Source organism: Charadrius vociferus, unplaced genomic scaffold (genome assembly GCF_000708025.1).
Source record: "Charadrius vociferus isolate BGI_N301 unplaced genomic scaffold, ASM70802v2 scaffold423, whole genome shotgun sequence".
NCBI classification, from domain to species: Eukaryota; Metazoa; Chordata; class Aves; order Charadriiformes; family Charadriidae; genus Charadrius; species Charadrius vociferus.
Genome location: NW_009648149.1, coordinates 1,462,737 through 1,476,927, shown reverse-complemented (window position 1 = coordinate 1,476,927; position 14,191 = coordinate 1,462,737). Strand labels below are relative to the sequence as shown.

Sequence of the window (14,191 nt, the reverse complement as noted above, 5' to 3'; positions counted from 1 at the left end):
CTTCAGAAAAATATTCAGACATGGAAAACGTCATAATCCGTTACCTTTTTCAGATGTGAAATTTGCTGAATAAAAGTGAAGATTATTATTTCCATGATTCTGAAACTGGAGTCGTAAAAAGCACTCTTGTGACTTAAGAACATTAGTCCCATTGACTTGAATAACATTTATAGTCCTAACATCCTTATTGCTTCCCAAATCCCATTTTAAGAAGTAGATTTGCAAAAATCGCAGGTTGCCTTAAGTGTGTTGAAGTCAGTGGAACAGACAATTTATATCAGCTGAGAATCTGTCCAGAGGCATCTAAATATAGGTTTAAAAGCTTAGCTTTAGACTATTTTTTGAAATGCTGTTCCACTTTCTTCCTGGTTTATTATAAAGATGTAAACTGTTTCCCACACTTTGAGATTACAAATATTTTCATCATTCACGATGACCTGTTTTCTTCAAATAGTAACTCTGGCTGAGTTTAATAAATCATATTCTAGAAGATTTACTACTTTGGCGCTACATTATTAAAATATTGCCAATATTTTAATAAGCAACTACTACATATCTTCGCTGTAGGCTTTTTAGACTAAATATATTTGCTGCTCAGAGAAGATGCAGAAAAAATGTATTCTAGGGATTTCTTATTGTGAGAATGCTTTTCCAGCATATATAATGGGTCAAACTTGTCTGAAAAATTGCCTGATTTATTTTTGTCTAAAGGCAGCAGTGTCATTTTTTGGCCATATCTCCGCTAAGGGACATTCTGGGAGAAGATACAGCCAGAACTCCTTGTATTGCCGCGAACATATACCAGTCCTGCTTCTGCCGTCTAGGATAATCCTGATATTACTCGGACTGCAATTAGTGGTTCTTACCTGGCGGTGTTCGTGCTGGGTGATTTTAATGGGTCAATCGGGCAAAGGGAAGCCAGGGCAGAAATCGGAGCCCTGTGTGTAGGCCGGTTTCATACACTAAATATTTTTGTATTTATTTATCACTTTTCTTTAAAACTTCCATTTAACAGGTGCGAAAGTGATTTATTTTTTCAGAAGAGTTTATGTTTGACTAGTAGGATTAAATTCCAGATAAAGACTTCAAAGCACAAAGTGGTGGGAGGGGAGAACATTTATAACCGTGGAGAATCATCCTAGCCCACCTTACATTCATTTTGTTCTTAATTAAATCAGAACCCTGAGCTCCTCCCAGAACAACTGGGAGCTGCACACACAAAGAGTTCACTCTGACTGTTATTAATGGGATCTAATTTGGTTATGCTTAGACTCTGTGCTCCGCTTTCTCAGGTATGGTTGTTTTATGGTGCGCAAGGAAATTGCTCATTATACTCGGAACACCTTAAGTCAATATCCTTTTAATTTTACTTGGTTAAAAAAAAAATAAATCCACAGAGTAAAAACGCCTGCACACAATTCCAACTGGAAGAGGAATTAAATAGAGAGAAGACAACTGCTGGAACGCGTTGAGAACAGGATGGGGTTTTTACCGGCAGTGACCATTGGAGACTTTTTCTTTTTCCCAGCTGGAACAGGAGACTTCTAGCAGCGCGTCTTTCTCAGCTGCGGTACTGGTGCCGCCTTGGCTTGCAGGTAACACGCGTCCCCTCGAGTGTCTGTGTGCCCTGCGCTGTGTGTCACTCTCCTGGGTTAGCGTTGAGTGATGGCCCGACCTGGTGCGCTGGGACGGAGCGTTTCTGTCATTGAGTAGGTCGTTGGGTGAAGGATGGATGGGTCTGGACTAAACACATGTAGAATGATATATTTAGTTGTTGTCATCCTGAGCCGTATCGAAGTGTAGAAGCTGTACCCATGGGCTGTGGCCGTTTGTCCCTCCGCATGAGAGGGAGCTGTGAGCTGTGTTCCTGCAGCGCATCGCACGTTCCCTAACGGCCGGCGAGCAGGCAGTGCCCAACCTGCGACCAGCTCTGAGGTGGGCACGAGCTGACCTCGTGCCACCCTTCCCCTCACGCCGTGGAAGGCTGGCTGTGCCGCAGGGCGTTGCGTCTATGTAATCGGCAAGATAAAAATAATCACACAAACCTCGATGACTCTCAACTGCTTATATTCTTACACGTATGAAATATGATTGACGCTTACTTTTGAAAAAACTGCAGAGTACATATGTCTGAATAAATCACAATGGCCATTGGTTCTTTATCACAATTACATTTTCCTGCAGTTGGTCAGTGAGTTCTTTTACAAACTATTAATATTTGTATTTCTTATTGAAATACATTTGTAGATTATATTCACCAGTTATGTCCAATATTTATGCCTTGTAGCCATCTTTTTAGCACGTATGGCTTTTCTGTGCTTCTCCCATTCCAGTGTCCCCAGTGGACTGGTTCAGCTGAAGCTCACAGGCTCTGTGTTGCAGCTCCCTTCCTGTCCTTGGATTGTGAAACACATCTTGCTCATATTTCCCGTGCTTCCTAATGGAATATCATCTTTCTGCCTACCTTGAGCAGTTCTCTAATACCCGAAGAAGAAGATCGCGTTGTGGCCCTGCAGTTGCTTTGGTTTTTTTCCTTCCGACGTGATGTCTCTTGGATAGCAGTCTCGCACTGGCCGCCTCTCTGGCACCCGGTCCCCAGAGTGTGGTGGGTATTGCATGGGGTGAATTTGCTGGTGGTGTTCTCTCCATCCCAGCTGGCACAGCCGCTGCAGCCAAACACCTCGTTAATAGTGCACTAAAGCAGCTATCTTGGAGAGCCGGTCAGTAGAGGTCTTCCAGATCTTATAAACTACACTTCTACAATGACAACTTACGGATTTCAGCTATGAAGAAATCGACCATTCTTCTGAGGAGGCGTAACTATAGCTGTATACAGATACTTTATGTGCGACAACAGGGGTTGTCCTTCTGCTTTTTCGTTTTCTGAGGTGCTCCTCGCCGTCTCTGGCCTCTTCCATCCTTCTTCCTCAATTAATATGTAGGTAGTTATTGAGTCATGACATTTTTCATCTCAGATTCATCCTTGTCTTTTTCTCTTTATTTCTCTGGCTTTCCCTTTGGAGATAATCCTGGGTCTGATATGTGTTCATGCTCTCTTTAGGCCATATTTCAGTAGAAATAGGAATCAAAAGGACTACTAAATAAGAAACCTGTGTTGAGAGTAAAATTCTTTTACTCTTGTTATTTGGGTTAGCTGATTCAGTTAACTTCTAGTCATCAGATATTCATTAACACCATTTGAACTTGGCTCATCCCTGTTAATTATTCAGCATCTTCAGTTAGGTCTTCCTGCTCTCTGGCAAAGTAAATGGGAAAACGGGACCAAAACTGCATTTTCAGTCTAACAGGCTAAAACTGGGTCTGTCTTTAATTTATGTTCATTCATTCCGTGCAAAACTAGCACAGAAAAGTATAAAGCATGTGCTGAATTCTTTAGAGATTTGAATAATATAGTGTATATCCTGATGAAACATAGGTTATTTTTGGTCAACTTTTAGTAGTGGGGAACTTAGAGCCTGTTCCTCCTCAGTCTTCGAGGCGGTGGAGGCCCGGATCCCAAGCACTAGTCGTTTGATATTGTTAGTAATATGTTCACGTTGATCAGTACTGCAGTGTTTACAAATCAGGCGTTTACTTTCCACACTATGAACAGAATAAGAGTTGTCAAATACATTACTTACCAAATCCCAAATCTTTTATGCAAAACGGTGAGGTGCCCTTTGTGGCAGTGAGTGGTACCGTCAGTCTTGCTGTGGGTTTGAGGTGCCATAACTGCAGTGGGCTCTGCGTTCCTAATTGTTACACCGGGGTATTTCTCCCAGAACGTGGAGCGATTTTTATTGTCATTATGTCACCTATGTTACTGATATATTGTGTTTCTTAGTCCAAATGCAGACATCTTATAGCAAACTCACTGATCTCATCAGAGCCAGGTATAGTTTATTGGATGTGAGTTTGGCTGCCAGGTTCAGCGGCTGTTGGGGTCTGTTTACCCTGTGGCTCTCGTGGGCCGGAGCTCATACTTCCCTCAAGGAATATTAATTCTGAAATTCACTGACAGAATAGCTGTATGTTTGCTGTGACTTGGACTTTGAATGTTTTTAACTAGACATACTTTGAAATTTTGCAAACGTGAATTTCCTATGTTCAATTTGTCCATTGAAATCGGCATGTTAGGATAGATGCGAGGTTAAGAAACACACATCCTTTCAGGAAAAGGGACGGTAATTTAGTTAAGGCCATTTAATCCTGCAAGTGGGCACATATTTTCTTGTATCTTCTGGATAGCATTCCTCCAGATTTTTCTGAAATAAACAGCACGAAATAAAAAATCCCGAATGTTAAGTGGTAATTTTCGGTTTTCTGTATCAAATGATCCTTCAAGTAGCGACTCGTAAGCCAAATGGGACAGACACTTCAGGGTCATGCTGTGAATGTATGCATTAGGGATTATTTGGCTCCAGCGTTCAGGAAAGTGGCCTTAAGGTGCCGTCTGGAAGTGCCACACGTGTCCTTTCCTGGTGGTCGCAGCGCTGAGCCCGGCCTGGCTCGTCTGCCTGTTCTATGGAGCGGTGGGAGCAAAAACCCACAAACAGGGATTTACAAAGGGTATCTAGTTATGTGCCATCGGGCATACGGTAAGAAAATTTGTGCACGAGGTAAGGCGGACTTCATGTAATTTATTCCAGAAAGCAGAAACATACATTAACCTTGGTTTTAACCATGCAAAGCCAGTTGTTAGGAAAAGGGTAGAGGAGTCCAGAAAGTGGACACAAAATAAAAAGAGGGAAAAAAGGTGTTTAAAAGAAAAGAAAAAAAAAAAGAATAAAAAATTTATTTGCAAAGTCTTGATAATTTCCAGGAGCTTTGCACTGGCTAATGAGATTTTCTCTGCATTCTGTTTATTTATGTAATCAGTTAAGCAGAAGTGGAGCTGAACTGAAATTTAGAATGCCCTTTGAAAACTGTGCTGGGAAAGAAATTTGTGTGTGAACGAAGGTCAAAACTGTGAGGATTTCACCTTTCTCTACAATCAGTTGAGCAAACCTTTCCAGTTGTGGGGCGATTCAAAACTCGGTCCTGAACTAGGAGATTCATTTTAGAGATCTGATCCATTTCCACCATAAATAAACGTGATGAGCATTTAGGATCCTATGTGAAAGGCAATATTTTAAGTCAGTAGTGTGTTTTTAAAATCCTTACGTTTTGCACACAAACGTTTTTTCCTTAAATCGGGTGTCCGTGTGTTTTTACTGTGGCCAAGTCATGAAAGCGCTTGGGTCCCAGCTTCTGTGTGGAGGACTCTTGTCTCTGGTGCTTTTTATTTTGGGCCCTTAATACAGAATTAGGTAAAGTGTCACAAGTGTTCGGTGCCGTAGATGCAGTGGTTGTGTTTAGACACCTTCTGCACCATCAGTTCCATCTTTTGGGAATTGAAGTTGATTTTTCTCATCTTAGCATCTGAAGCTGGAGAGTGCCTTTGCCCATGGCCTGAGAGCGCACAGTGGCTGGAAGAGCAGAGGATGTGGAGTCAGCACATTTTCGGGCACCAGAAATGGCAGCGTCAGGAGCATCAGCACGAGTAGACTGTGTTGAGGTAGTTCTCCCCGACTATATTACGAAATCAAACCATTCTGGTATGCGCAGGCTGATGGAGGCTGCCTCGTAGTCGGGAATGTTTAATCCAGATGAGTAGGTTGACTGGTTTTCCCCTGTGGTGAACCCACAGCCCTGCGTTTTGCACCGCGGGATCCCCGGTCGCTGTGCGGCCAAGACAGCCGTGTGCCTTGCGGGTGGTCTGCTCCTGACTTCTCTTTGCGTTAATAATGAGACCACGTAACAGTAACGAAGCAGCACACTTCCACGACTGGCTGAGGGCATCTGGGGCTATTTAGTCCTCAGGGGTTTGATCGCGTTAGGCATCATCCCGAAGTCGCTGCTATATTCTCTGATTTGTGGATTGGTACTAGAGATTGTGAAATCCTCAAGTTCTTTGATATAATTAAAAGTTGAAATGGATATTATATTTGATAGTTAAAGATGAAATAGACATTAGTATATGTACACTATTTTAGATATTTTCTCTTATATATTTCAGTCCATGTGTAGCGATATTTTGTATCCTCGGAATCAATTTTTAAATGTACTCTGTTATTTTGAAGCCTGGATTATATATAGATTCAACACTTTATGGCAGATTAATTTCTACTTTCGGTCCTTCGCTTTACACCATACACGTTTTGTATTCTAGAAATTACATAAATTATCTTGGGAGTCACTGAAAACTGAGTTCTCTTTGTAATCCATGAAGTGATGTATGAGTAAATAGCTCTTTGTGATTGTATCATGTAATGCTTTAGCCCTGGCTTAGATTTAACTACTCTGCAACAGGTAAACTATTAGCATTAAGTATTAATTTTACAATGTAACTTTTAAACTGATTCATTAATGAATTTAAAGTTACATTGCAAGGTCTGAAATACTAACACTGGAAGAGACTCCTGACTGTGACATTTTAACAACTTTGAAATAAAGGTTACTGTGTACAACGACAGTGTGAGAAAATATTATTTGAAATGAATACAGCGGATAATCCTGTAATGTAACATATTTGCCTTTATTTGCTTTTTATTTCTTCAGAAATAATGGTATCTGTGTATCATAAACTCAGATGAAACTATCATTCCATGTGTTGCTGCACAAGAAACTAGAGCATCTAACTGTTGTAACTTTCTCGGTCCTCTCTGTGTAGAAGTATGACCAACGAAAAGCATGCATTGATTCTGCAGCACTATTGTATTTCTCCTTCATTATATTTATTGTGCAAATCTGGTCCTGGCTCTGACAGAATTGTGTTTCAGTCGTGATTTTTTACCTACTAGAGATACGTTTGTTATTTATGAATACAGTTCTTCATATGTGGGAATAATTCAGATGTGATTAGAAGTTTGTGGTTGAGGGTTTGGATGAACCTTCATGTAATCACCATCTCCTCTCTGTTGGAAAGCTGACTGAGATTTTGATGAGAATACCATGATTTCACTAAAATAATTCATGGCTGTTAACTCATTTGTTCCACCAGAAACTGTAAACGCAAGGCATTTTCCTGTTGACAATGTGTAGATAAGTTACCTTCGAAATAAGGCAGCAAAAACAAACGTGCAAGAACATGAGGAAGCTCTATCAGGCAATATATGTGATTACCGTGAATTATAATTAATACAACTGAACTGTATAATGTGAGTTGTAATTTATGGAGTGTGAATGTTTTAAAACTATTGTGAGCAATGTTAATTTTTCAGCAAGTATTCCGTAATCTCTCTAAGTTACTCTCCATGCTGGTTTTCAGGCATCTGTAGTTTTTTGAGAACCATGTTCCATTATTGTAATTAAAAAAAAGATTCACCTTATTCTGAACCTACTGTGAGGTCCACTTCAATAGCTGAGAGTCACATCTTCTCCGTGGAACACCTGCAGTTACTTGTGAATGGAAACATAGATCCAAATGCAACATAGATAAAGATTTATGTGACATTTTTGACTGCAGGTTTTATTAGCACATTAATTATATTACATTGCATCATTTAGGCAATGAATATTTAACTCAGCATTACTCATAATTGCACCTTTCCTGTTCCACCTTTATAAAATGACCCCATATAAAAAAATATAATGAATCTTTTCATAAGAAAAATATAAGTAATTACATGAAAGAGATAAAAATATCACAAGCTAATGAAAAATCTCTTATAATATTCCATCGGGTACATTTGGCAGTGTGCTTTATCTTTTGATATAGTACCAGCTAACTGAAATTAATCTGCCCTCATATAAATGTTACAGTTTCTGAACCTATGTATCTGGCTGTAGAAATTACACAAAGTGATGTTTAAAAGTTGCCTTTTATGATGAATTTACAGTAGCACAAACCAAACTTTTTAAAGTAAAAGTTTTGTCCGAAAGTAGAATGCAGTATGAAATACACAAGTTTTTACCCACTGGATTGTAACTGAGATTACCATTCATTTCATCTTTGAAGAGTTTCAGGGTTTTGCATTTCAAAATATATAATTCTGTCTATGTACAAACAGTTATCATACATGTAAATACCAGCGAAACACCGCTGCTCAGGTTCCAGTTAGTGGGTATTTTTGGTCTTGTCTGCTTTGACATGGGCATGGGGAGCCGTAATTACTAGAAGCTTTTGTCGACTTTAATGCAGAATGATAAAGCCAAAACTAATCCTGCCGATGAGAGAAAACTTGGTACAAACTGTTAAAAATGTTCGTCACGTTTCCTGGGGATTTTAATTGTGAAAGCATTGTACTGCGTGATGCTTCTCTGCATCTGGTTAATATTATAACTGAAAAACTTTTACCATCTGCAGATGCGAAGAACTCTCAACTCTCAGTGCTCACGTGCTGGAAGGTGTTTCCCGCGGGGTGGAAGCGGTGCGTGTGCGGAGGCGTGAAACCGCCCACAGGGGCTGTGAGGGGAACTTTGGCACCGCTTAAATGCGTTGCGCGTCGGAGAGCGTGTGCGCTGCCTGACTGTCTAACGAGTGGTCTTCAAAGGGGGCCAACTGATCTGTTTTGAGCAAAAATACTTTGGTTTCCAAAACTGAAACTGGTAAATTGTGGATAAGTAAGTGTAATCAGTTTTTAAAAACTCTGAGTCCAGTCTTGCAAACAGTGCCAGGGAGTGCCCGCATCAGTGTAAAGAATTCTCATAAAGTTAATGAGATTCTGTATGGTGATAAGAGTGTCCCTAGTCATCAAGTTTGCAATTGGAAATGTAATTAATTACTCTGTTGAGTTCGATTAAGTTAAAAATTTGTGTATGATATTTATACCTCGTATCTAAATGTCAGAAGTCTGAACTAGATTAACAAATCAAGTAAGACACAATGCTGAAAGTTTTAGGAGGAGTAAGTTGGACCAAACACCAATGTGTATAGGGATGTGTGTGTTACTTGAAGGGAGTGTAAGAGAGCTGACCCGGTGTAAGAGAGCTGACCCGGGTGTGTTGCAGGTTTGTTCATTAAGTTTAGCTTTTGTCTGGATGTGTAAAATCTCCGACAGCTTTTGCAAGACATTTCCAAAGAGAAGAACAGTGCGGTTAGAGCAGCGGAGGGGTTAAAACCACTTTTCGCTATTATTTTAATGGAGGTTATCATATAAAATGGAATCATTTTGGGGCGAGTGTGAAACACTTACTTTGTCCAGGTGGCTTCCTTCTCTTTCTTCCGTGTCCTCATCTGTTTTGCTGGTGGAATGCTTCTTGCCTGAATGGCTCCAGCCATACTAAGGACTTGCATACTAAGGACGTACTATTAAGAGATAAAATATTTTTATTCCTGCTGCTTTTGTAGCGAGAATACTCTAAGATGCAGTGAGAAGCAGGTTAGGAATTGGGGAGCGGAAATCAGGATTTCCGTTACTAAAGCGGGGGGTTGTGTAGAGTATAGAGAAAGTAATTTTCTGTTTAAGAACGTGTGCGCTCAATCTGGACTGCTCGTAGCTGTACTGATACACCCTGGTTTGGAACAGGGTCGGACTTAACTCCGCCGTGCTCTAGGCTTAAACTATAATATCTGGATCTGTGCTTTGTAGTCAAAAATCTGTTGTTACTTTTTCAGTTCATTCGGGTTTAGGTGCTGAGCCCGTCGGGGCTGGGTGGGCAGCTACCAGTCGTTTTAGCAAACAAGGAAAAATTATCCATCGCTTTCCCATCTCAAAGATGTGTGTGAACATTGATCAAATAGGTTGAAAAATATATTGGAATAGTTGTGGCACAGGAAAAAGAAATATATAAAGAAACTATATACCACAGTGTGCTTGAGTGAGTACAAAACAGGTGAACTAACAGAGAGCATTAAAAAGCAAAGTTGTCATCAGTTAATCTGTGTTCAGGTGACTGAAATGATTGTGAAAATAAAGTGCGACTGTTTCTAGATATTTCCGAAACACCAAATGATCAGCAGAAATAACATATTTGCTGGGTTTCAAAGACTTGTTAGGAAACCGAGTGTGCAAAATGGGACGAAAAAAGAAGAGTAATGAACAAGTAGAAAGATGAACATCTAGAATAACATTTTAGAACACCGTAAAGGTTAAAACAGACATACAGTAACGCAGAAGGCACTGGAGAAATCAGTAATACAGGAATGTGTCCTGCAGTGGTATTACCAGTGGTGTCACAGTACTGGTAAGATCCATTTCAAAGGACTTTAGGTCTAGCAGTGCACTTCCCAAAACTGCTGTGTAAATGCGTTTATTACATTATCTCGCTTAAATATTCGGTGTTTGACAATACTGCAAATTACGTTAGATGAAAGATAACAGCCTAAATATGAAAGACAGCAGGTTCTATCAAAAGGAATTATTCATTTGGTTCAGTGGTGAACTATTTGCCTAAAAGGCCTGGATATATTTTAACAAGTTCTCTGCACAGAACGTTAATTTCTGTAAAGTACAGCAGCACATCTGATGCCTAAACTTAATCTGCGACCCTAATGTTCATTCCTTGAAGTTATGCTGGAAGTGGAGAAATACAGTAGGTCAAAGCGTCTGTTTAATCAAAGAAATCTAATACATTAGATAAATTCTTGAACTTGAGAGCTGAATATTTATTTGTCTAAATGTTCTGATTTTACTAACACGTCTAGGAAAATTTGCTTCACTCTGCTACTGAAGAATGGCATTAATATTTCTGTGATTTTTTTTTTTTCTTATTTTAGAAAATGAAAAGTGAAGTTTGCTGGTATAAATATGCAGCAGTGTTCTCTATCTAGCCTCATCGCAACCACATTTTCCCGTCATTTAAATGTTAAAACAGCTCTGTGTTTTTTAGCCATAGCATCTCTGATAATCGGTTTTACTTCTGATACAAATTGCGGAGGTAGAATGGTTGATGGTTTAGATCACATCATTAAGACTATGCTAATTTTTTGGATTAGGATCAACTCTGATTACCTTAGAAAGCCTCTGAACAGACTGTTGCCGTTACTGCTAAATTACTTAATTATTTTTATCCTCTTTTTTTACCAGCACCACCACCAAAATCCAGCATGGTGCTTAGACCATATTAGTGTACGAGGGCTTAAAGAGACATTCTGCAGTAGAGGTAATGCCCTGTTCCAACTTTGCTGGGAGAAACAGAGGCAGTAACGAGTTGGTGAGCGATGAGCCGATGCAGCACAGGGCAGCCCGCGTGCTTTGGGGGGGAATTGCTCGGGGCGCAGCAGGAGCGCGTGAGGAGCCGTGTCCCCCTCCGAGGACCCACAGCCCCTCCTGCACCCCTCGCACAGCGGCAGCGCTCGGGTCCCTGGGAGACTTACTGCCTAAAAACGCCTTGTTTAGCACAGAATGTTCATTAAAAGGCCTGGAAGCATATAATCATCATCATTCTTTTTTTTTTTTTTCTAAATGAAGGAAATCTTTATGGAATATTTATAAAGCCATTTGGTTTACATTTAATAATCTTTTAAAATAAAAAAATACGGGTATTGAGTGCACTATTTGAAATCATTTACTAACTTTAAAATGTCAACCATTATAAAAAATCAAGATCAATATATTCAAATGAGGAAATCGTTCTTATTCCCCGATGTCATTTTGAACACAACTTCACGATCTTCATTTCCCACAAATATGAAACGCTAACGTTTTGGAAAAGGCCCGAAGTAAGCAAATAGTACACATGTATCATGTAGTAAATTAGCTGTAGAAAAATCTTATTTTTTTCCACCGTGAGCAAAGTTGTACACGACACAACTGCAGAACCTGCGCGCCTGGTGAGGCCCTCGCAGTCCCGCCAGCCTTGGTGCGTGTTTGGTCCTTCAGCTCCTGCTCACAAGTTGCTCAGCAATTTTCCTCTCGTTTTGAAAAGATCTTTGCTGCTTTGGGATTGCTTCTTTGAGTCAGTACTTCTGCTGTCGTATGTGCTAGGTATAGTTTTTGTGTATTTTCTTAAAAGTTCGCCTGTATTCCAAACAGATAGATTTTGAGCGCTTTGAGCAGTCGGTGCCCATACGCTGTCGTCTGTGCCTTTGTCAGTTTGAGTTATCCTGGAGATACCCAGTTCTTCTCATAGCACAAATTCAGAGAGAAACCTGGGAGATTTATCCCATTGACTTCAGTAAATGAAGAATTTAATCATGGAAGTTTTAGCAATTTCTCACTTTTCCTCTTATTTCACTGTTTCGGTCACCTGAGCCCAAGCAGTACAAGTGCCTTTTGTGCTGTTACGTAGTGATCAGTCAGAGACGTAAATCCAGATTATTCCTCATTTAAAGCCCTTTATTATATGAATCGTGGTTGATACTAACTTTTGGTTCGCTTTCTTATGATACATCCTTGTTTGACTCTCTCTTTTCTAATGCTGTGAAGAAGGATGAGCTGCTTTGGTGGCCCTCGCTGTCATTTGCCCGCGGTCTTGTGCAGCAGAGGCTGTGTGAAGCCTTTCTTGTCCTCAGAGGAGCTGCTGCCCGAGCAGGGGCGCTCAGGGGACACCCACCGGCAAAGGATGACCCATTGCTCCCCCCCACAGGCGGTGTCGCGGGTCACACCATCTCCCTGCCGTGCTCCGGTGCCGCACGGGGAGAGGGATACTGGCCTCCATGTGCTTTGCGGCAGATCAAAGGCTTGAACCTCAGCTTGGTCATTTCATTAAAAATCAGTGTTCTGTTGTTTATCTGCTTGCAATGATAGGGTTTTCGTGAGCTACTGGCAGACAGCGACTGTCACCCGAGGAGGAGGGGACCCCATCAGCGCCGTGCGTTCTGTAGGGCCGGCACAAGTACTCCGCACAAGCCTCGTCTGAGCTTAACTCATTTTAACTCGTTTAGCGCGCCGATCCCTGACAGAAGTGCTTTTGCGTCGTGCCGGTAGTTAGGTACAGTTTTAGGGAGGTAACAACCGTACTTTGTACTTTTACTGTGAAGAGCCAAAACACTTTCTAGTGGTTTATAAAGAAGGTGATAAAAAATTTATAAATCTGCATCAAAAATGTCACAGTTTATTATTACTTTCAATTGCTTATAAATATAGCATGGATCACTTTCCTTGAACAACTATGCAAAATTATACCAAGATTTTACGCTTGTCTTTATACTAAAGTAATTGTTGCTAGCTTTTTAGTTCAAGAACTTTAGCTCGTGTTTGGAAGATGGAGTGTGTTCTCATTTGCATCAGCATCAGTCCGATGTGATTCTTTTTGCAATAACAGTATCATTGGAGCTTTAGTTTTATCTGAACAAAATGTGATCGACATTTTGCAAGTAAAAATTTCATCTTAGATGTCTCCTCATCTGTTACAGGTCAATGCACAAACTGACTCAGCTGGAGAGACTTGATCTGGGCAATAATGAATTCTCTGAGCTGGTAAGAAATGCCCTATTTTTGTAATAGAAAGCCTGGGTGGGTCTGGTGCTCTCTGTACGGGGCAGTAAACTTTTACTTAAAAGGCATTATTGTGTCGTGGCCACATGCTACGGTCACATTGCCTTATAGAATAGAAGATCGATCGTAGTTCATGAGGTGAATGTTGATAATACAATACGCTTCATCTACATCGGGCTTCTGCGGCTCAGATCAAGGTCACAGATGATTCTCGCTCTGAGCCGGTTGCTGCTGCTGGAATAATTGGGCTGAATTGTTGATCTCACTATAAATACTCGTGTCAATGGTGTGTTCATTTCCTAATATCTGTCATTATATCCTGCAAATATTAGCAATTGCTATTAGCAGAAGTATATTTTGGACTCCAGAAGCAGTTTCGGTCCCTAACCCACCTCTAAGATGAGAATTAGGTTCCCTGAGATGTTACAGCTTTCGGGAATTTTCTCTAGTCCCAGTAGAGAAAATAGTCAGGTTGCTGTTCACTTGAGGTGTGTTTCCACTACAGCTGTAGGAACTGACACTTCTCAGAAACAGCGTGAGGGTGTTTAAACTGTGTTTTACAATGGGCCTGGTTTTGAGGAGAGCTCACTGACTTCATCCTGCGGGAATGGTAAATACGTTAGGAGAAGCAAAACTCAGAAAAACTGCTGCCTCATCATTTTTGAGACCTATCGCTGCTAGGGCTGTTGGGGGGGGGTGGGGGGTGCTTTTATTGGGCAACAAATTAATACTGTGACACTCACGATTGCACTGACGGTGAATTAAATGTCTGCGTGTGTCTTATCCACCAACAGCCTGTCCAGTGGGGGTTAAACCCTGTGAGCTGAACC

The 14,191-nt window shown here is 40.7% G+C and overlaps 1 protein-coding gene across 1 annotated transcript in view; it reads left to right on the top strand.

Annotated features, from left to right (window-relative positions):
- The window catches only part of LRRC7 (leucine rich repeat containing 7), a 103,439-nt gene that overhangs the window by 23,779 nt on the left and 65,469 nt on the right, over window positions 1-14,191 (top strand). The window contains exon 6 of the mRNA XM_009883995.1: window positions 13,280-13,343. Coding sequence (XP_009882297.1) covers window positions 13,280-13,343 — 64 coding nt within the window. The remainder of the gene's footprint in view (window positions 1-13,279; window positions 13,344-14,191) is intronic.